At 40.3% G+C, this 24377-nt stretch overlaps 1 protein-coding gene across 1 annotated transcript in view; it reads left to right on the plus strand.

The window, feature by feature from the left end:
- The window catches only part of CLSTN2 (calsyntenin 2), a 1533789-nt gene that overhangs the window by 1461747 nt on the left and 47665 nt on the right, over positions 1–24377 (plus strand). The window contains exons 10-14 of the mRNA XM_075338625.1: positions 538–704; positions 3953–4101; positions 13710–13930; positions 21287–21451; positions 21718–21863. Coding sequence (XP_075194740.1) covers positions 538–704; positions 3953–4101; positions 13710–13930; positions 21287–21451; positions 21718–21863 — 848 coding nt within the window. The remainder of the gene's footprint in view (positions 1–537; positions 705–3952; positions 4102–13709; positions 13931–21286; positions 21452–21717; positions 21864–24377) is intronic.

Here is a 24377-nt window from a genome sequence, read left to right on the forward strand (position 1 = left end):
TAGACAATTTCGAGAAAAAAACCCTCTATACGGGACCATTGTCAGCTGGGACTACATGTAGGGACCAAGTTAAACTGTAATCTGTGGGGAAATCTGTCAGTAAGCTTTCAATTTCCATATACTGACTGTACTGTCACCACTGCATGGAAAGACCTTATGTCTGCAGATACCAGCAGAATGCATACACATGCAGCATGTTATGGACAGCCATAATATTAGATTGCTAGCTTCCAAACATATAGCACGTATCTGTAGACTTGAGCCACTTAGCTCTCAATGTTGAGGTGAGTTGGGCCAGAAAAACCCTTTAAGCATTTAAAGATATTTTAATTAAGCTACTTCTTTAAAGACATACAGCATCATGCATTTTCAGATACTTTCTCATCTCTAAATGGCATATTATTTTTTGAATTGCCTACATTGACTTTATTCAATGAAACTTAATCCAGTTACTTTTTGCCATTGTTCTTCAAATTAAACACTCTGTAAATGAAAGACATTCAGCTTCCTCTTTATGACACTCCTTATTCCTGGCAGGTGGTGAAATTACAAAGCCTAAATTTGCCCAATACTTTCGTGGCAGTATTGCCGGGCTCACTCTGCGTCCTGGAAAAATAGAAAGTCGGAAAGTCATCTCTTGCTTGCAAGCCTGTAAAGAAGGGCTAGATATCAACTCATTGGACAACGTTGGACAAGGTATAAAGGTAAAAAAAAATATTTTAGAAGGAATATTTCAAAATTGTGACTATTATGTGGCAGCAGCCTGAACAAACTCATCTTCTTCGAGGACCACATAAGCATTATGGATGCCTTCAAAGGGTCACTTGTCTTTGTAAGAGCTCATGCAGACGTTCATGAAATACAGTTCCAGCATTACCTGCATGGATTGGCCCTGGATCTCCTGACCTGAGCTTAATGGCTGAATTTATTTCTATAAGGTTGTCATGATTAGGATATCTGCAGCCAATCTGTACATTGCAGTTCATGCTCGGTCGGTGTTGCATGAACTGGATGACTGTGATCATCATTTGTGTTGGCTGACTGCTATTACTGTGTTCACCATTTGTGCAGGCTGACTGGTATTATTGTTTTCACTGTTTGTGCAGGATGACTGCGATCACTACCTTCACCATTTGTGTTGACTGCTATCACTGTGTTCACCATTTGTGCTGGCGATCTTCAGCTCATGGAGCACCTACCGTACCCCGCCGCATGCCGTGTCCTCATCACCTCAGCATTGCCCGTAGCAGTCTGATGAGGTCGCAGAGTGATGACCTCATCGCGCTGGGTCGCGGGATGAATCTCCGCCTCCCTGCTCTGCTCCACTCACCTAGCCTCCCAGTACATAGCTATTTGCATGTGATGCCCTAGAAGGACTTGCATGCACCTTAGTCATGTGCAGTTGCTGAAGCCCCATTTGTGCAGGCTGACTGCTATCACTGCATTCACAATTTGTGCAGGCTGACTGCTATCACTGTGTGCACTATTCACTCATAAAGATGGCATTTGTTCCTTATGCTGGCAAAGCTCCCTTCTGCTAATCATTGACTGTGTTACTGTAGAAGGCAGCCAGTGCTGAGCAGAAGGGGTTGGAGTCTGCACAGAGGAATGATGACATCTTAGATTTTTTTTTAAACTATAAATTTTTTTGAATATTTTGCATTTTGCAAGTCAATGTGATTTAATATTTATGCAGACAAAACTGTCCAATGATTAGCCAGGGCTCAGATGTGGCAGAAGAATGGTTAATACAATCTAATATAGTTAGAAAATAGCAATGCAGTTAACTAAAACACCACTGAGTGGCAGGAGAGTACGGCTAATATTGAATTTTATAGTGTTTAATGGAACCCAGGAATCCCGGACTCTTGCAGCCACTCCTGCAGTGTTGCTAGGAGACGGGGTTCAGACATAGCCTCGGAAGAGGGCCACAGCAGATTTCTATGAGTTTTGAGGTATTTCCTGCTAATTGGATGGTACGCGTCACAAGAAGACCGAGGCAGCCAGGACTAAAAGCAAGCAGACAAGCTGCAGTGTGAGCATCAATGGCGCAGGGGACTCTACGAAAAGAGCACCTGAGTTCCAACAGTTCCAGGGCCCCTGTTCTTGGTCTGCAATCTCACAGATGATTTCCTTAGGTCCTTGGTGTCGGTGGGAAAGCTCACAACCGCAAGGCAGTTAGTGCTTGAGCTATGGTGTAGACTTCAACACTGCTCCAACCGACTCTCCATATGGCAGAAAAGGGAGAGCCGGTCCTTCTGTGTCCTGATCTCACGGGCTACAGAATTTGACATGGCCGGCCGGATTCAGCCAGCGGGCCTTGTGTTTGACACCCCTGACATAGGTTAAAGATCATTCATAAGATTACATTAAGAAATTGCTGCATCTGAATTTCATATCTTGCTAAGATTACATTAAGAAATTGCTGCATCTGAATTTCATATTTAAATTCATTGGCAATAATCTACTACTGAACTGTAGTGCGTGATACATAATACAGTACTTCACATTTTAATTGATTTGCCTTGGAAGATCTTGTTCAGATATGTACTGTATTAATACTTAACATGCTCCTTGGCTTCAGAAAGATCAGCAAGGCTCAGAAGTAAACAAAGTTAAAACAGAAGATTTCTACATGAAAGTTGTTGAATGTTTGACATCTTCAATATTACACTTAATCACATTGAACAAGGTGGTACATCTAATATGGATCGTTATCCAGATAGATAGAACTGACCTTCAAGTTTTTTAAACCCAAGAAATAAGTAAGCAAAAACTTATTTACAGCTCTAAAAATACAACACATTTTGTAAAATACTAATAAACAAATATGATCTGTTCACTTCCAAATTATGCCCCTCAACTAAACTGTAAATACAAATGTAACTGAAGAAATTACAAATTTCCCTATGCCACAGTGATGTTTACAGGAGTCCATAAATCTGTGCTTCCTTATGGTGCTGCTGGAGCAGTCATGAGTCTGCAGAACAATTCTGGAAATTGCACGGTGAACAATAGTGAATATATTCCCTCAATAACAATTTAACAATCATTAACATAGTTGTGATGCTAGTCAATACTTACGAGTAGTACAAATGGTAGAGTAGTCAGGAAAGCCAGTGTCTGGTAACAAGAGGACACGTATGGACACAGGTAGTACACAGAGGCATAATCAGGTCACGATCAGAAGGGCAAAATTGCAGGAAGGCACGTAATGGATTCAGGGAGTAAACTGAGACGTGGTCAGGTAATGGTCCAAGGTTAAAAGTCGGGATATCACAACAGGAACAGGGAATGAACAGAGAGAAGTCAAACAACAGTACGGTTTCAGGAAACCAAGATCAGAACACAGGCAGGAACTCAGGCCGACAGCACAACAGCAGAACCAGAATGTACGACTGTCAAGATTCTAAGAGAGCATGCTCACTAAAGAAGCAGAACAATTTCTCAGAAGATGGAACACCTGAGCATTCACCACCTCTCAGAACCAGCATGGAAGCCTGCACTGCCAATCAGCCTGCCAGCCAGAAGCCCAGGAAAACACAGCAGAGCATCTCCTAACGTGTAAGATGCTCTGCACTAAGGAATTGTGACAATGGTGTGTTAGAAAACAAAATTTACCAGTTACCATCTAGTTATTTCCATACCCATTTAGCAGCAACAAAGAGGATTTGCACACTATGTTAAAAGGTGTCCAAAAACACCATAGTCCTTATCTTCATAGACCCTATTGAGTATGAAAACTAGAAAGATGGAGAACTGCAGTAAAGTCTGTCTTTGTTTTTTTTTATTAAGTTAATTGTACAAGACATACAGAATAGATTTTAGCCCTTAATACTTATTTTGTTTTCATACAATATAATGTTGAACAATAAGATAAATAAAATTGTTCTATTCGACTGCTTACAGTATATCTGTCCACATATATATTGTTTTCTCTTTTTTACCACAGTACCACTTCAACCCTTCACAATCAATGCTCATAATGGAAGGTGAGGATATTGAGAGTATTAATCAAGCTCTCCGAAAGGTGTCTTATATAAATTCCCGACAGTTGCCAAACACTGGCAAAAGAAGGATCAGGGTCTCATCCAAGGTTCAGTAAGTATCAATTTAGCAATATTTCTATTTGGGCAGATCTCTCTCCTGTGTTCACCCATTTTTATTTAACCTGGTATTATCAAATTTCTCCCCTTACACGTATGTACAAAAAATGTTAGGGTCATACAGATTGATAAATACAGACGTGCTAGTAGGTCAAAAGTTTACACTTAATGCTCGTTGAGCATTTACCACTGTATGTTGGCCTTTTAAGGGGTTATTTTGGTGAAGATAAATAATCATCTATCACTAGGATGGGCGATATCTTCTATTCACCGGACAACTCCTTTGAAGAACCACTCCAATTAAAATGTATACAACATGTTATGCCTTGTACAGTTTCTGGAGTGGCAGTTTGGGAATCACAAGTGTTTAGCAATTGGCAAAGAGAAAATCTTTGTGCAGAGATAAGCAGACCCGTTGAAGTTCTGCGGGTTTAGATAAAATTCTGTTTGGGACCTGGACTTAACCCAAAGTTCATTGGAAGTCACTGTTTGGGCAGTTCAGCTTTCCGCCCTACAGCCAGCCATAAACAGAACACTTCCAGGGGAGGGCGGGTGTTTTTTTATTTTTGTATACGCTACATCTGATAACACTGTTATTACCCCCAGTGCAAGCCATTCAAACACTGCAAGCAGCTTACACTGGGTTGAAAACCGAGCGTACCCGAGCACAGTGATGCTGGATAGAGTGGTTAACATACATAAAGCACTCGAACAATGATTTTTTTGTTTTTTTCCTAAAGTATGTGTTAAGTACGAATACTGAATCTTACTGTTCGGCTCCGCTCCTCTCTATCCTTATGTCATCAACCATCCACACAGCCTCCAAGGTAAACATAACTTAGTCTTGCAGCTTTAAAAAGATGTCATTAGCAACCAATCACAATGTATCTTTTGTATTCCAACAACATTATTCAAAATGAAAGCCGGATCCATTGGATTCATTTTGACAGGGATATTTATTTAATCATTTCCATTTTTGTATTAGTGGTTCTCCTCCATTAAACTTTTTAAATTTATTTTCTTCAAAGATGGCCGTAGCATATTCTCGACATTTCACATGCTATTTCCTACTCTGCATATCGAGTGCAGATATATAAAGCTGGTGTAGGAAGAAAGTCCACTCCATACACAGCAAATGTCAGCTGTCTCAGACAGCCAAAATCTTAGCAAAGCACCTAAATGTCGCTGTCAGTCTCTGACACTATCAATTAAAGGGGTTTTGCCACAATTAAGTTCATTTTAATCGATAGATTGTGGAATAAAAATAACTTTCACCATTGGATGTGTAAAAAGTTTTTTTTTCTTGTGCTGAGATAATCTTTTAAATATGCCCCTGCTATGTACTGTGTAATGTCTGTGTCTGACCGTACAGGGACATGGTCTGATCATACCACATCTCCTGGGCAGGGGAGGAAGAAAGAGCATAAAGACATTACAGCATGGCATCACAGCTAGATCTTTTTGTGACGTATAAGATTTCACAGCCTGTTTTTAAACAATGTTTTAAGTTACAAAAAGAATCAGCTGTAATCCCGTGCTGCCCAGTCTGTTTACACTTTTGCTTTCTCCCCTGCCCAGGAGATGTGGTATGTTCAGACTATATTCCTGCATGGTCAGACACGGACATTACACAGCACATAGCAGGAATACAGTATATTTATAAGATTATCTTAGCACAGGAAATTTTTTTAAACACATTCAGTTGTGAAATGTATTTTACTTTTAAGATATATTGATTAAAATTAACTTTGTGGGAAAACCCATTTAAGGTTCACAGCAGAAGGCATCCAATAAAAATCGGGATATACCTAGAACAGATGCTGCTGTAGTTCCTTAATGAAAGATGTCAGACTAACAAAATTGTCCCCCAAAGGTGAGAAGAAATTATTTCACCTTTGAGGGACATCAAGTCTAGTCCCACACTTCTGGACTGCTCTTGTATGGGCAGGAGCAATCACACAGGGCATGGCAGGGCAGTGAGGGCTGTCCCTTTGATTGGTCTGTCTCCTTCATGGCTTCATTCACTTAGTGATTTAAGGCCCCGTTACACGCAACGACGTATCTAACGATATATCGCCGGGGTCACGGATTCCGTGACGCACATCTGGCATCGTTAGCGACGTCGTTGCGTGTGACAGCAAGGAATGAGCGTTAATGATGGAAAATACTCACCTTATCGTCCATCATTGACATGTCGTTCCTTTTTAAAAAATCAGTGATTGTTCAGCATGCAGGTTGTTCGTCGTTCCCGAGGCAGCACACATCGCTACGTGTGACACCTCGGGAACAACGAACTGCAGCTTACCTGCGGCCGCCGGCAATGCAGAAGTAAGGAGGTTGACGGGATTTTACGTCCCGCTCATCTTAGAAAGGAGGCGGTTCGCCGGCAACAGCGTCGTCGCTAGGCAGGTAAATATGTGCGCCATGGGCAGCGATTTGCTCGTGACGCACAAACGACGGGGGCAAGTGCTTTCAGCAGGTGCTGCATGTAACACCCCCTTTAGTCTACAAGATTGGTAAGATTGACCTATTTTATTTTCTGCACTGGTTAGCACTTGCACTTTATCATCATTGTTTTGTTAGTGTGACATCTTGTGTCATTGGGGAAGTACAGCAGCATCTGTTCTAGGTATATCCCGATTTTTGCTGATATCTATTAAAGGTTATGTTTTACTGGATTTCTTCTGTTATGTGCCCTATTTATCCTGAGAGAATTATTATTTTTACTTAATCTTTGGGCTGTTTCCAAAAAACTCCTTTAAGAAGTATGAATTCAGTGGAGTGACTGGTTGAATGTCCATCTCCCTCCCCTGTGACACAGTCAAGCAGTGTCAAAAAATCGCCATTTCATCCAAGAGACCTTTGAAATTCTCTGTTATCAACATCTTGTGATTCCTGAAAAGCCCAACTGCTAACTGGGCTTAGAAGATGACAGTTTTTACTATACTAAACAATGCTGTGGTACAGTTGTGCTCAAAAGTTTACGTACCCCGGCAGATTTTTTGCTTTCTTGGCCTTTTTTCAGAGAATATGAATGATAACACAAAATTTTTTTCCACTTATGGTTATTGGTTGGGTGAAGCCATTTATTGTCAAACTACTGTGTTTTCTCTTTTTAAATCATAACGACCCTGAGCAAAGGTTTACATACCCGGGTGATTGTGGCCTGATAACATGCCACAAACATGACACAAATGGGTTTGAATGGCTAATAAAGGTAACATCCTCACCTGTGACCTGTTTGCTTGTAATCAGTGTGTGTGCATAAAAGCTGAGTGTGTTTCTGGAATCCAGACAGACTCTTGCATCTTTCATCCAGCCACTGACATTTCTGGATTGTGAGTCATGGGGAAAGCAAAAAAAATGTTAACAGATCTACAGGAAAAGACAGTTGAAGTGCATAAAACAGGAAAGGGAATGAGGAAGGAGGTTATTAATGAGGGATGGAGGGACACACAGTACAGGTTAATACATAGAGCAATCTATGGCTTTAACATCCCAAGCAAGCAGAAGGTGAATAACCTAGACCACTGCCCCAAATGTAAAAAACGGATTTATACCACGGGATTTGGCAGTGTTCAGAAAGCCAGAAATTTCGGGGAAAAATGGAGACACTTATAATGAATATCTGGAGAGTGGAAGTGGAAATGGACCCATTGTTATGGATTTTCCATTATAGGACCGAAGAAAAGGAAAAAGGAGGATATAAACAGGGGATCATGATACCAAGACTGTTTCAAAGTGTAGCTATGATAGGTAAAAAGGCTTTACTGCGCAAATGGCTCGAGGGAAACATTCCATCGGAAGGGGAGGTGTTGGGACAGATTAAATCGCTGCTCAGAATTGAGCAGTTGGAAGCAAAAAGAAATAAGGATGAACTAACGGGTACATTTTTTAAAAAATGGAGGAGATTCATAATACAACAATGTGGAGATACAGAAATACGAAAAATAGTATCCCCTTTTCTTAACACGGAATGGTATCTACTAGAAGACATTCAAGGTACACTGGGAAAGTTGAAATTACTTACACAGCAGAGACATGGCAGTAGGGTGGGATGATTCTTTCAGAGAAGTGGGGCTTCTATCGGGAGACAAAATATAGAGGAGTTGTGTGTTTTCTCGTGACTTGACCATGGTGTTTATGTATTAAATTGTTCGGGGGGGGATAAACTGGGAATAAAGGAAGGTAGGGTTAAGTTAAATGTGGGTATAGCGGAAAGGTGAATTATTCCTTGTTATATTGTTTGACCTGATGTAATTACTATGAAAACTGAAATAAAATTTGTGTTTAAAAGAAAACCAGGAAAGGGAAACATAAAGATATCTAAGGAATTGATAATACCAGTCAGCAGTGTTCAAACTGTGATTAACAGATAAAAAATCAGGGGCTCTGTAAAAACCAAACCACGATCAGGTAGACCAACAAACATTTTGGCTACAACTGCCAGGAAAATTGTACGGTTTGCAAAGAAAAACACACAAATAACATCAGCTTAAATACAGGACTCAATGAAAACTAGCAGTGTGGCTCTTGCAAGATGCACAATAAGGAGGCACTTGAAGAAAAATGGGCTGCATGGTCAAGTTGCCAGAAGAAAGCCATTTGTGCGCAAATGCCACAAAGTATCTTGCCTACAATATGCCAAACAACACAGAGACAAGCCTCCAAACTTCTGGAAGAAGGAAATTTGGAGTGATTAGACCAAAATCAAACTTTTTGGCCACAACCATAAACGTTACATTTAGAGAGGTGTCAACAAGGCCTATGATGAAAGGAACACCATTCTGCAAAGCACGGCAGTGGATCGCTGATGATGTGGGGATATGTAAGCTACAAAGACACAGGAAACTTGGTCAAAGTTGAAGGAAAGATGAATGTAGCATGATATCAGCATATACTGGAGGCAAATTTTCATTCATCAGCACAGAAGCTGCGCAGGAGACGTACTTGGACGTTCCAACATGACAATGATCCAAAAAACAAGGCCAAGTCGACCTGTCATTGGCTACAGCAGAAAAAAGTGAAAGTTCTGGAGTGGCCATCTCAGTCTCCTGACCTCAATATCATTGAGCCACTCTGGGGAGAACGCAAGCGCACAGTTCATGCAAGAAAGCCCAGGAATATACAGGAACTGGAGGCTTTTTGCCAAGAAGCATGGGCAGCTTTACCATCTGAGAATATAAAGAGCCTCATCCACAACTACCACAAAAGACTTCAAGCTCTCATTTATGTTAGAGGGGGCAATACATGGTATTAAGAACTGGGGTATGTGAACTTTTGATCAAGGTCATTTGGATGTTTTTGGTTGTCATTATGATTTAAAAAGAGAAAACACAGTAGTTTGACAATAAATGGCTTCACCCAACCACTAACCATGAGTGGAAAAAAAAAAGATTGTGTTATAGTTCATATTCTCTGAAAAAAGACCAAGAAAGCAAAAAATCTGCCAGGGTATGTAAACATTTGAGCACAACTGTATTTTATTACATAGCACAAATGGTCATTTGATTGCAGGTTTGGATTCCATAGAGGGAGTAAAAGGGATTATGGCTATGTAGATGAATAAAATAAAGTTAATAATCTTAGATCATTAGAAGGAAGAATAAAATTGAAAGTTCAAAAGTGAAAATTGGCCACGGCCGAAAGGGTTCAGCTGTAGGCTGAAGTGCTGTTCTCTTCTACGGAACACGTTGATCTTGCAATACCCACGCAAATCTGACTTTGTACATGTGCTTGATTGACTTTTAACAAGATATCTCTATTACTGTAAGCTGGTTATTGTAGATATATATTACTGTGGAGAACCATATGTTAGTGGTGATAACAATTAAACGTAGAGCCATCTAATTAACTTGCAGTAGGCTTGCTGCTGAAATATTAATTAAATGCCCGTTAGCTATTTACATATTGATTGTGCTAAAGATTAACCCTGGCAGCAATCAGCTTTGAAGTAACCATGTTGAGCAATTATGAATACTGAGTGGTCAAATATCAATGTGAGTTCAGAGACATCGTCTTAATGTAGTTTTACACAAAGCTCAGGAGCAATTTCCTATCATTGGACATTGACCTTATGTGACATTGACAGATTAACAAACAAACCTCTCAATAAAGTAAAATATACTACAGAAAAAGGAAAAATGCCTAGTTCAGGGAAAGTCTTCATTTTGTGATTTTCGTTCCCCCACATATATTACAGGGATTTCCTATGGATTAGTGGTTTAGTTATAGAACAGGTCATCAATATTTGATCAGTGATCTGACTTCAAGACTGGTTACCACAATAAAGGGCCCACTGTGCTCACGGGTTCCTATTCAAGATAATAAGATGTACTGCAGTAACAGACATAGTCGGCCATTGTACAAACTACTATGCACATGTAAATAATAAATGGATCTTTTATTGTGCTGATCAGTGAGGATGCTAGAGGTTGGCCAACGTCTTGCAAACACTGGAAATTTATCCTGAGAATAAGAAAACAGAGATCAAAAAATGATTGTTCATCCTAAAGATAGACCACTTACATATAGAACCCTAGCCTTCTGTTACGGCTGGGGCTATGAAGCGTCTGTGGCTGTAATAAGGATTGCTGTATGTTGCTGCTATGTGTGCTATGTGAGGGCATACTGAAAACAATGGTGTTGCATTGCAACACACAAAGTACCCAGATAAGCAAATCACAAAAAATCTAAATGATCCTTCAGGCCCCTTTACACACTGAGACTTTCTAGCGATCTCACCAGCGATCTCGACCTTGCTGGGATCGCTGGAAAGTCTCTAACAGTAGCTGGTGAGCTGTCAAACAGACAGATCTGGCCAACGACGCAGCAGCGATTCGGACCTGCAGAATGACCTCGCTGGAAAGGGAACACTAGCACGCCTATGGGCTGGGTCGCTAACGATGTTGTTGTAACAGTGTCAAACACACCGATACATGCGGCGCAGAGAGAAACAAAGGACCAAAGAATAGTCCTGAACGACTTGTAGCGATCAGCGACCTCACAGCGGGGGCCAGGTCGCTGATGTGTGTCACACACTGCAATGTCACTGAGGAGGTCGCTATTACGTCACAAAACCAGTGACGTTACAGCGATATCGCTAGCGATGTTGCAGTGTGTAAAGGGGCCTTTACTTTTTGACTTGTAGTGTGCTGTTACAATAGCTTGTAATCTGATACATTACTTTCTTTTTATTAAATATCAAAAGGCATAGAGGCAAAAAAGTTATAACAACTATAGAAAAAGGACGTGATGCGAATAAAACCTGGTTGTATAATAACAAGTAATTTACATGTCCAATATGTATCTTGTATCAATATCTCTCTCTCATATATATATATATATATATATATATATATATATATCTTGCCCTCTGAAGAAGGCAAACGAAAAGCATGTCAGATGGCTTCTCGTGGTTCATGCTGAATGGTAACACTGATTCATTGTTTATGTCCTTTCTATACATTCCATGTTTAACTGTGGTGCATACGTATTTTCTACCCTTTACTTTTCACAACACTCATAAATCTGGCACTATTCTTTGCTCAAAATTAGGGAGATTATAATTTTTACTTAACTTTGAGCTCTCCATTTTACTGTTAGATTTACAAGACAAGTATGTATACTCTGCATTTGGATCCTGCACACTATCCTTTAGGCACACCTCTCCTCTAAATTGGAATTTGATATCCAAACACTTCTAATTTTTGGTTGTGATATCTATATTTGGATGTTTACTAAATGTATAGTGACATCTATATCTTTTTACCCTTTCCCATGCAGGACTGATTTTCACTGAGCACTCTATTATGTAGGATTTCATTGTACAACCCCTTGTTAGGAGTTTATTTTTTACTCTGAACTCTTCTATTGGTCTTTCCTTACATGAGGGGCCAATACTCTTTATGTGACTTTGATAAAAAATATATCTTAGATGTGTAAATTATTCGACATTCTACCATTGGGTCCTTTATCTGTCTTTTTTATCATATGTAAGTTTTTTTAATCTGTATGTCTTCTTGATATTTAATAAAGAGAAAGTAATTAGGGTATGATAAAAAGTATTTTTCTGTATATGATTACTTGGTGTAATTTCAAATTCTCAGCTATTAAAGGACCAAATAGGTTGATTGTTACAGTAGCTTTTAGATCAAAAAACACTTTGCTGCGGTGCAGCAGCAATATACAAGAATCTTTAGCTATGTGCCTTTTGTTGCGGTTGAAGTCCCTGCAAAGCTTAAGCCTAAATAAATTCTATAAACTGCTTAAAACAATAGAATTCTGCTTTGGTCTGCACTCTGCTCCTCCTCGTCCTTTAATGTTTGGTGAACAGACGAATCTGCGTTCACGATACCTGACTGGATGCTTCCCTCACCCAATATCTGTATCCAGCAGATGTCTTTGTGCAGCCCGTCCTAAGACGTAGAACAGCTGGGAAACTGAAGGGACCTAGCATATTTCAAATCTAGATAGTGCAGTAACTAAAGATTAGAGATGAGTGAACCTCAGGCTCAAGGCTCAGGCTCGGAAAATGATGTAAAAATCCCCATGGTGAGTATTGTGCTGTGCTTGTGTCTGAGTGATTACTTGCATTGTGTGTGCTGCTGGAAGTGTTTGTTCATCACAAATTAGGTTTTCATTCAGCATACTGAGCTGTTTTGTTCACAGAGAATTAAGAAAGAACAAAATAGACCGCCCACTTTGCTCCAGAAGTGTTTTGCTATGGGTTTAAAGCAAAACACTTCCGGAGGTGGGTGATGTTTTTTTTTTAATTAATTCTCTGTGAATAAAACACCTCAGTATGCTGAATGAAAGCCTAATTTGCCATGAATGAACGCTTCCAGCAGCACGCACAATGCAGGCAATCACTCAGACATAAGCACAGCGCGATACTTACCATGGAAATTTTTGCAGCATTTTTCGAGCCCTGAACCCAAAGCCTCGCAGCTGAGGTTCGCCAAGCTCTGCTAAATACTACCTTTTTGCAACATATTTGCTAAATAAAAGTATTTAGTAAAATTTTTAATATTTAAATGTACTTTATTTTTATCACAGTTCTCGGAGTACCCCTTTAAGTGCAAATTATTTTATTTTTATTCTTTATATTTATGTTTTAACTCTGAATAACATTTCTATATTTTGTTGTTTCACTTTTACACACAATGTTTAAATGTATAACGTTTTAGTACAATTAATAGTACCGAAGTTCTGCATTAACTATTGTATGTTAACACTATGTTTCCAGTTAATAATAAATCATTTTATTTATACAGTACCAACATACTCTGCAGGACTTTACAATTAAGTGGGGTCATGTACAGTTTACATTTGGTAAATATCCTGGAAAAGCTCTGTAAACTCTTTGGATTCGAAAGAGTAAACATTTTTTTGCACGGTCTAAATATGCCATTGTACAGCATTTAATTGCATATGCCAAAATCGAACCTTGCCCATAAGCCTGGAGAATTCCCTGCAGTAGGCACTGGATGTACTGTCTGAAAATGATCTGTTACTGTTATATATTAGCAATATAAAAATATATTTATCCAAAACTTCTGCCTCATGCTATATCCTTTATCAATTTATTTTTCTGAATTCCAGATGCTTCGGTGAAGATGTTTGCATAACCATCCCAGACATAGAGGCATATGTTGTCATTCTCCAGGCTAATGAACCTAGGATCACAGTCACTGGAATGGATCACTTTGCTCGTCCCGCATCTGAATTCGAAAATGCAAATGGTGTGATTTTATTTCCAGATATTAAGATCATCAGCACAGTCACCAAAATAGAGAAAAGACTGGAGAAGAGCTCTGGTAAAAGTAAGAGTTTTATTTTTTAATTAAGCCTCATAACTTTTTAGGTAAGCCATAGTACACTTTCCAGTTGATTAATGGAACAACCCCCAAAAATTACACAAAATACACAAAGTAATTTAAATTAGCATTGACAAATGCTTGGGTTTAACTCAAAAGTAGAAATAGTACCACATATCTGTAAAAAAAAATAATTTGAATTTATTTAGCAGAAAAAGGCATAAAAGCAAGAAGGTAAGTGGTTAAAAATTATATAACCAGTGGAAGACAGGGGTAGGTAATGTGTTTCTGGCCCAACGTGGTCCTTAAGCCGTCTTAATGAAATCTTCTATTAACACTACATATGTTTCTCAAAATATTATACCATTGCACGGTAAGAAAAAATAATTACATTTTTACCACTGAAATGTGGTGTTCGCCTCAGACTTTACATTTTTACAAGGGCAAATAGGTAAAAATTGCTTCAAAATTTTTACATAAATTCTCATGAACGTGACAGTACCCCATATAAAGTGGGATATTGAAGTGAAGTGCCATGACTGAAGCGCCATCAGTCTTTTTCTTATATTATAGGGTCATGCCCTTTGATTGAGGACTCCAACTCTTCAGTTTTAGGGGAATGTAATTATTTATATGAATGTTTCTGTCCGCCCATAAATTGGAGAGGGTTTTATAACCCAAAGAGAGGCAGGGACCCAACAATAAGAAGTTTCCTTGGCATTGGCTGTTGGTCTCAGATAAAACTGGTCAATTTTGTGTACTAAGTATCTCAATGTTTATGTTTTTCAGAGCAGCATTGCATGTCCATACTCCTATATTCATTATTACACATATCTTAGCACTTCAGAGTGCAATTGTCTCTTTTTTGTTAATACCCCATATATGACTGGACAGTATCATTTGGCCACACGGTGAGACTTGGGAAGGATGGAGCATTATTTGACTTTTGGATAGCAGAGTTTTCCAGAACAGTTTGCAGACTCCGTAGCCAAAATACCTAAGTGCCAGAAAAGCAGATACCTCACTTACGTGACCACAATTTGGAAATTATACTCCTCTGGGAATTCATATACGGGGTGTAGTGATGGTTTTTACTCCATGGCTGTTTCCCAAAAACAAGACTCAATAGATGTTGCTGAGTGAAAATGGAAATGTTCCATTATAATGCCCAGTACATTGTAGTGCCCATACATTGTGCCCAGTTTGAGTTTCTGGAGACCTGCAACTCGTAACTTAAGTGGGCTGTCCTCACTACAGGAGCTATGTGGATGCTAACTGTGGGGCCCAAAAGGGGGGACATATGTATTTGGGAGTGCAGATTTCCCTGAATTTCTTTTGGGGGGTGGGGAGCCATAGGGCTTTTCCAGAGCCTTTGTGTTACCAGTAATATGGAAACTTCTTATATTTTTATGAGGACAGGATGAACCTGAGTGGGGCATGTTTTTGTGGGTTATGTAGCAGCTTATATTGGTAGCATTTTGGGGTACAGAACACTTTGAATCAGTTGACATTTATCCTGTGCTCTACACTGAGCATTTAAGTCAGGGTTTCTGTATAAATCTACAAAATACATGATTCGGATGAAACCTCCTATGGGTCCATTCCTTAACCCCTTCAGCCTCAGAGCCTTTTCCATTTTTGCGTTTTTATTTTTTGCTCCCCTTCTTCCGAGAGCCGTAACTTTTTTATTTTTCTGTCAATCTTGCCATATGAGAGCTTGTTTTTTGCGGGACAAGTTGTACTTTTAAATGAAACCATACATTTTACCATATGGTGTACTAGAAAACAGCAAAAAAATTCCAAGTGTGGAAAAACTGCAAAAAAAAGTGAGATGGCACAATAGTTTTTGGGATGTTTTATTCACCGTGTTCACTATATGGTAAAACTGATGTATGGGTATGATGCCTGAGGTTGGTACGAGTTTGTAGACACCAAACATGTATAGGTTTACTTGTATCTAAGGAGTTAAAAAAATTCACAAGCTTGTCCAATAAAAGTGGCATACGTTTTGCGCCATTTTCCGAAACCCGTAGTGTTCTCATTTTTTGGGATCTATGGCTCAATGACAGCTTATTTTTTGCGTCTCGAGCTGATGTTTCTAATGGTACCATTATTGCGCAGATGCTACGTTTTGATTACCTGTTATTGCATTTTGCGTAAAACTTACGGCGACCAAAAAATGTAATTTTGGCATTTGGAATTTTTTGCCACTACACCGTTTACCAATCAGATTAATTGATTTTATATTTTGATATATCGAGCATTTTTAAACGCGGCGATACCATATATGTGTATATATTTTTTTTTTAACCCTTTAATTTTCAATGGGGTGAAAGGGGGGTGATTTGAACTTTTAGTTTTTTTTTATTTTTTTATTTTTTAAAACTTTTTTTAACTTTTTTTTTATTTTACTAGTTGCGCTGCACTATCTGATGATCACAATTATACAGCTGTAAACGGCAGATACGGTCACTTCCTGGTTTACTGGCCTCCGGGCCGAGTGAAAACGAAAGTGACTCGTCATAGCTGCAGGCGTCATCACATGACCCTGTGCTACCATGGCAACCACCGAAAGTCACGTGATCACTCACGTGACTTCCGGTGGGGGCGGCGGTAAGTTAAAATCATGACCGCACGTATATACATCTCGCTGCCAGACTTTGGCAATGAGATGTAAGGGGTTTATGTTACGGTTGGAATGCAATTCCACTCGTAACATGCAGGCACACATGCCAGCTATTGAAAACAGCTGATATGTGCGTGGATCACCACATCCTGCCTGCGGCAGGGGGCGGGACTTAACGTGACACGCTCCATGACGGATAGATCCGTCCATGGTCGTGAAGGGGTTCATGAGTCACTAGAGATACTGTGGACTCTGTGTGGCTTATGTTCTGCGGTATCTGCCTTTTAAAATATGTGCAAAAGAGATGGTCGAGCATGCAAAAGATGGACATGGCTGGATCATAGGCCAGAGAACCTTCAAAGTGTTGCCAGCTGCCTCATTATAAGGAATCTTCTGTCTGGGGTTCCATCTGAATCATGTAGTTCAGAGATTTACAAGGAAACCCTGATATAAGCGCTGAGCGTAGAGTGCAGGATGAAAGTGAGCCGAGCCTTACTGCTATCTTGTGAAAGCAGAATAAACAATTATTTTTATGCTATTCACTGTGAGGTATAAGTGATTAGACAGCTATATCCTTTGGGTCAGTGCGATTACAGTGATACCAGATTTATATTTGGCTGCTATTACACACTAAAAAAGTGCATTAAAAAAATGCGTCACCCTGTTTTGAGAGCTGCTATGTCTCTATACTTCTGATGAAGGAATCATAAGATCTTGTTTTTTTACGGGATGAGTTGGTGTTTTTTTACACTGACAGAATGTCTGTTAAACACTGCTTATGGCTGTGTTTGCCCTCTGGGTGCCATGACTGTACTTCTTTAGCTTCTTTGGATTTTGTTGCAGGGGTACCAAAGGGGTTGCGAGAGAAAGCCCTTCATCTCACAACCGTCTAAAATATGCAATCGCTATAAATCGCGGCATCTGGAGGGATAATCAGCCAGGGATGGCGTAGGGATCAGGCCTTGCTGTTACTGCAGATGCTTGGCTGTCAGCTGAGTCAAGCTTCTACGTTGGTCATGCGGGAGGTGCTGATATATTTCAACACCTACCGTGCGATCATGCTTTGATTGCTCAGTCAGATTAACTAACCGATTATAGCAGAGAGTGGGGACCGCTATAATGGGTTCCCGCATCTCTGGCCATGCCAGTCTGCTGTTGGTTACTGCTGCTGGCATGGATCTGTTACTATGCGTTTTCACACAGTAACAGATAAAATACATGGTGCATAGTGTACATTGTGATGCAGGAACTGACATCTGCTCATGACCTGCTATAGACCGCATTAGTCATTAAGGGGTTAATAGATGCAAAATTAACAACTCTTTAAAGGGAATCTGTCACATATAGAACTGTTTACCTGCAGATATAGGGGTAATCTGCTGTAAACAACATTTTAGTTCTGTTTAGCCAGATAACTGGAGCAGCATCTACGGGAGAAAATAAGGTTTTATTCTCGATGTATTGGCTCCCTTCCACCCATTTTGGAAGTGCAGAGAGTAGATGCAAACACCACTCATAATTCAATGATCAAGCTGTATTCTCTCATCAATAGAGATGAGTGACCCTGATCGGCAAATGTTAAAATCGCATGATCTTTGGACAGATCGGATCGGGATCGGACATCTTATCATTTACCGCAAAAATCGGCAATCTTGCTGAGGATTATTAAATGAGTGGATGGCAAAAACCATCCTCTCCCTGCCCATCACAGCTATTTCAAGCATTGGCATGGCTGTGAATAGCCACTGTAAAAAAGGAAGCAAAAGGGGTAAAGCGGTACTTTCTTACTGTTAGGTCCGGGTGATAGTGGATCCTCTGGGCCGTGTACCGGACTCCCCCAGTGAGGCAACCTGGAGCTAACCCCTATACAGGCACTGTCCCGTCACCCCACCAGAGGGCCTAGGTACACGGTAGCCGGAGTACTAGCGGAACCGGGTTAGCGTCCCACAGGGAACGGGTAAAACAGAGTCTTTTTAGCCACAGAGTCCTCAGAGATAATTACGGAAGTCCAGTATGGGTGACGGTTAGGAATTTCAGGCGGGATCCGGGTTAGCTGGGTGTGATGGAAGGCAGCTGGGTGAAGTCGGAGATACCAGGCAGGCACAGGCTGCCGAAACGGTGGTTAGATTCCCCGCCGACGGACACCGGAGAACCTCTTGGCAAGACTGGATTCAGGGACCGGTTACGGAGGCAGAGCAGGCTCTACGGAAGAGACAAGGTCTTTAGTATGAGAAAGACACAAGGGAACCTGGACTTCTAGCTTGCAGAACTCGACGAACAGGCGACGCCCTCCAGGCAGGGAGCTCCTAATATACCTGACCCTGACTGATGCAATATCCGGTTAGGGAGTGCAGGGCCTTTAAGAGGAAGTCAGTGACCGCGCGCGCGCCCTAATGCACATGCGTGACGCCCGGGTGCCGGAGGCCAGAGCAGAGAGCAGTGCCGAGGAGGACGTGTGGCTGGGGGCAGGGGACCCGGGGACAGGAGCGGTGAGTGAGAAACGACGTCGGGACCCGGGGAGCGTGACACTTACCAAGTATCTTGCTGCTGCAGAGCTCCTTCTGGGTCCCATAATTATATCTCATACATATTCACTGCTTTCCCTGAGTCATCAGCATCTCTGATTGCCTGCACTCAGATCCCGCCCCCACTGTCTGAGACAGCATCTGTGATTGGTTGGAATCACAAAGGCTGTGTCCTTACAATGGTGGTAAATAAATAAATTAAAACAATTGGCAGAGGGTCTCCCTTGTATTGATACCAGCAGAGATAAAGCATATGGCTAAAGGCTGCAGCCCCCAGCCTTATCGTGGCTGTGTATCAAAATAAGAGGAACCACATGCAGCTTTTTTATTTAAATAAATAAATAATTTATTTAAAAAATGGTATGCAGTGGTGAGAGTGTTGCATCTAATGGATGCACCAATCCTGGACAGCTGAAACCTGCTATTTTTAGGCTGAGGGGGTTGCTCAGTAAGTATGTGTCTCCCCAACCAGAGAATAACAGCCCCAGCTATTGGGCTTTATCATGGCTGGGTATCAAAATTGGGGGGACCGCACATTTTTTTTTTTAATTATTTCATTATTTAAAGAAAGAAATAAAGCCACATGTGGTTCCTCTTATTTTGATACACAGCCACTATAAGCGCACTTCTGGGGACTGCAGCCAGTAGCCACATGCGCTATCTGTGCTGGTATTAATAGAGGGGGAACGCACGCCAATTGTTTTATTTATTTATTTTTTCACCATTATAATGATACTGACAGCATGTGTGATTCCAACCAATCACTGATGCTGTCTCAGAGGGTGGGGGTGTGGTCTAACGGTAGACAATCAGAGCTGCTGGTGGGTAGGCAAAGCAGTGAATATGCATAAGAGATAATTATGGGACCAGCAGTAGCGCTGCAGCTGTGGAATACTCGATAAGTATGTACTGCTTCAACCCTTTTTTTCTTTTTTTTCTTTTACAGCCCCCTACACCATTTTACACACATCACTTTTGTCTCCCATTGAATTTAATGGCTTCGGCTAGGATCGACGATCAAATTGGCTAGCTTCGACGATCCAATTGGTGATCTCAGGCAAGATCGGCGATCTTCAACCGATCCGATCATTTGCAGGATCACTCATCTGTACTAACAACACTTTAATTGACAGCCTGTTTTGCAAAATGTGTGTGCAGAGTAGGCTGTCAATTAAAGTGCAGGGTACTGATTACAGTGTGTCCACTGTGTGCAGTGAATGTAACCACTTCCGTCACCTCTCCAATGGTTGGAAGAGTGTGGCTGTGGGGAAATTACCATAAAACTTTGTCTCCCTGTAGTAGCTGCTCGAGTAATTTGGCTAGACAGGATTTAAATGTAATTTATCTGCAGATTATCTCTAAATCTGTGGGTATGTAAAGTTTCTGGAGGTGATGGGTCCCCTATAATTCCTTTTTATGGTATATTACAGTCCATATTAAAGACATACAAACTTTTCGATCTCCAGAAGGTTGCAATGTTGTTTAATGGATACCTAAATTATTTTACTAAAGTCTCATTTGTTCAGCCATATCAAGATTCCATTTTATATGATTTCATAAATAGGCTGCAAGAGAATTCCTAAAGGCCCTGTTACACGCAACGACGTATATATCGGTGGGGTCACGGATTCCGTGACGCACATCCGGCATCGTTAGCGACGTCGTTGCGTGTGACACCAACGAACGGCCGTTAACGATCAAAAATACTCACCTTATCATTGATCGTTGACACGTCATTCATTTTCAAAAAATCGTTGATTGTTGAGGACACAGGTTGTTCGTCATTCCCAAGACAGCACACATCGCTATGTGTGACACATTGGGAATGACGAACTACAGCTTACCTGTGGCCGCCAGTGCATACACCCTTAGGAGCAATACAGCCTGTCAAACAGGATCCGTGTCACGGTGTGTAAGGCCTATACAGAATTATGTACGCTGACAACTCTTGAAGACACCTAATTTTTTTTTAAGTGGTGATCCTCTAAAAAAAAAGCAAATATGCTGTACATTCAAATTGTAATAACCACTAAAGAAAGATTATGGTTGGTCTTTTCAAAGTAGTGGTCATCTGTAGAAGTATTGTGCAACATCTGCATAGAATTTGTATTCTTTTTATAAATCAAATGCATGCTTAATATAATTTAAAATTTGTATTTTTGTCATTTCCATATGTCACTAACTGTTAATGTGTTTCATTTTTAACCTTAGGTGCAGTGGTAATGACAGAAACTTTACACCATTTGGATTTTTGTGATATCTTAATCACCGGTGATGAACTGAACACTAACCAGGAATGTTTGGAGCTAGATCGCAGTGTGCTGCAAGGAAAACATCTCGACGCCACCAACTCGACTAAAGGCTATTCCATTTATGGTGTGTAGGTGTGATAATATGTGTATTGTATTATTTTCAGATGGAAGCAAACCGCTATAACATATAAAATATTTTTCACATAGTGAATGTACGTATGAACATACTGTATATTGCACAGTGTAGGAACATGGAGGTCCAGACAGAAGAGTTTTAATATCTTTTCATAATCCATAGATCAGATACCCTGTGTTTGTTGTAACTTTATTCATAAATCTTGGCATTTCACCTTTTTCTATTCTTTGACCTTTCATTACTAAATTTTTCAGGTATAGACACAATGAAAAATTATGAAGAGGTTTTACGTCAAGTGCGCTATCGTCATTGGGATTCTGCTTCTATCTTCGGTCGAAAATTTAAAGTCAAGTGTTCTGAATTAAATGGACGTTACACAAGTAATGATTTCAATCTTGAGGTATGACTGTTTTATAGATTGTGTAGACTTTTCTTTCCACAGCCCTATAGCTTCTGAATCAGCTAGTAGTTATTTCCTTTGGGGTTAGTTAATATTTTAAAACTTATAATACATTTTACATGAATTCTTTATTTTTTTGTAGTAGGAGAAAATCTGGAATAGTCTGTCTGACCATCACTCATTTGACCACTGTCTAATTGCCTAAAGGATCAGTGTCCACACAGTCAATCCACCGAATAAATGCACCAAAAATTAATGAATATGGATCTAGTTCATCAAAATGCTTTCTCCAGAATTCTACTTTAAAACTGCTTAAAATGTCACAAGGTTTTTGTGCAACTAGTGATTTACTGTAATAACCACAATGTTTGCACTTCTATGCCAGGTCTGGCCAGCTCCACAGACGTTTTTAATTAAAAGTGGGAGGAGCTTTTCTGTTTGGGGGCAATACCAAGCTTGACTCCACTAAAGTCATCACAATTTGCAACACAAAAATGGTGTAAATTATGACAAAAATGTACAGTAGTCGCTAACTAAAGCCTAATTCTTGCGGTGGTAAGTTGCAGCTGAAAAGTGCACCAAATTCATTAAAAGGCACATTAATCTTGATAGACTGAGCACATCTTACCCCAACTCACTGTACATGCCATGTTTTTAAAACGAGAATCAACATGTTGAGTTTCAATGTCCAAACTATTTTTGTTCCCAAGAAATAAGTCAGAACTGGCAGTGGCTTTATCACCTCTCCCCATTGGAAACACTGACATTCTCAGCCCATTCACGTGTGTAAGTGATTGGGAGAAGTAGCTGTTTGCTAAATGAGCTTTTGGTTGATAATTATTTAATATGTATGCGCACCTTAACACTTCACCTATGGGTGAAGGGGTCCACAATTCTAAAAGGGCCCAAACCGCTCTCTGTGAATTGCAGGCCAATAAGATAAAAAATGTATTATAATGTACCTGTTATTTTTTGGAAATACATGCCAACTGTCCGCTTCATCCTCTTTTTAGAACGTCACTTTTTTTATGTCTGCCCCATCTGCTTTTTCTTCTGGTAGCCCTATTTGCAGTTCTCTTGAAAGCAGAGGGCATATACTGTACTGGCTGAGATTATACACCTGACTTCCTTTCCCTTAGTTCCCACACCACACTGCTTGAATTTACATTACTGATGTAATATGAGAAACATTCTGGAAAGGGACATGCAAGTGGGAGAGATAGTAGACAAGCGAAAAAACAAGAGTTTTAATCCAGTGGATTCCCTGGATTAAAATAAGCCGTAGTGGCAGTGCTCACACTGTCATAGGAGAGTCCACAATATGTTCCACACTAAAGAAATAAAGGAAAAAAGAGTTGCACCCAACATAGAATACAAAACTGATTACTTTATTTTGTGAATTTTCATAAAATCACAGTGGGTAGGCAAATAGATGCATTTCGCACATCGGACAACGGCCGTTTCGCACCTAACAGGTCCTTGGCTCTCTCTTCAATGGGTTTGTTACACACTGTCCATATAACAGCCAGTAGAGAGAGAAGGTTTGTAAGGACATATGCCACCTCCCATAATCTGTCCGGCTTGTCTGGAAGTATAGAAGTATCTGTCTTGACAACAAGCAGTGGACATCTTATTGCAAGGAAGTTAGACATCTAGCCAAAGTAACTTTCGACTACTTTTTCACCTTCAAAGAAACATTTTTGATAACGCAACACATTCTTAATACTGGCTATATAATTACTAACTAAAAATGTTGTGTCAGATATTTTTCATTCTGGAAACTAAGATGTACAGATCACAGACTTTACCAATGGGATTTTCTGATACATATCTGTGACACATCAAAAGAAAACTTTGCAGGACTTCCCCTTGCTATTTCTAAAATGACACTATATTAGGCCTCTTTCACATGTCTGTGCAAAACAAACACATTTTGCACAGTCCGTGGTGTAGGTGCCTAAGTGTGTGCATGTGTCTTTGTGTGTGTTCAGCGTGTGCTATCAGTGTGCTAGCCATGTGACATCCGCATAGCACGTTGACATGATGAATTTCTAAACTTACCTGTCCATGGTGCTGCTGTGTCTGGCACTGCTGCTGTTTCTGGGTCCTTGGTGCAGTGAATATGCAATGAACATAACGGGTGGGGGTCGGAAGCAAAGGACAGCAGTGCTGGAGACATCAGCAGTGGAGACAGGTGACTATAGAAAAGCAATTTATTTCATATACACATATTTTCTCTGGTACGTGTCACACTAATGTCACACGTAGCACATCAGTGTGCGGGCTAAGTGACATTAATGCTACCGGAGAAAAAAGAAAATGTCTACGACTGGAGCACACAGACACACTATGCTCCACAAAGACACATGGTCTATGAGAAAACACGCAGGTGTGCGCAAAGCCATTAATTTGAATGGGTCTACGTGTGTCAGTGTCTCTGGTACATGTGAAAATGGATATCACATGTGTGGAGACACGGGGGTCAGTGGGTGCTCTCGTCCACTTGCCCGGCCG

This window comes from Anomaloglossus baeobatrachus, chromosome 3, assembly GCF_048569485.1.
Source record: "Anomaloglossus baeobatrachus isolate aAnoBae1 chromosome 3, aAnoBae1.hap1, whole genome shotgun sequence".
NCBI lineage: Eukaryota > Metazoa > Chordata > Amphibia > Anura > Aromobatidae > Anomaloglossus > Anomaloglossus baeobatrachus.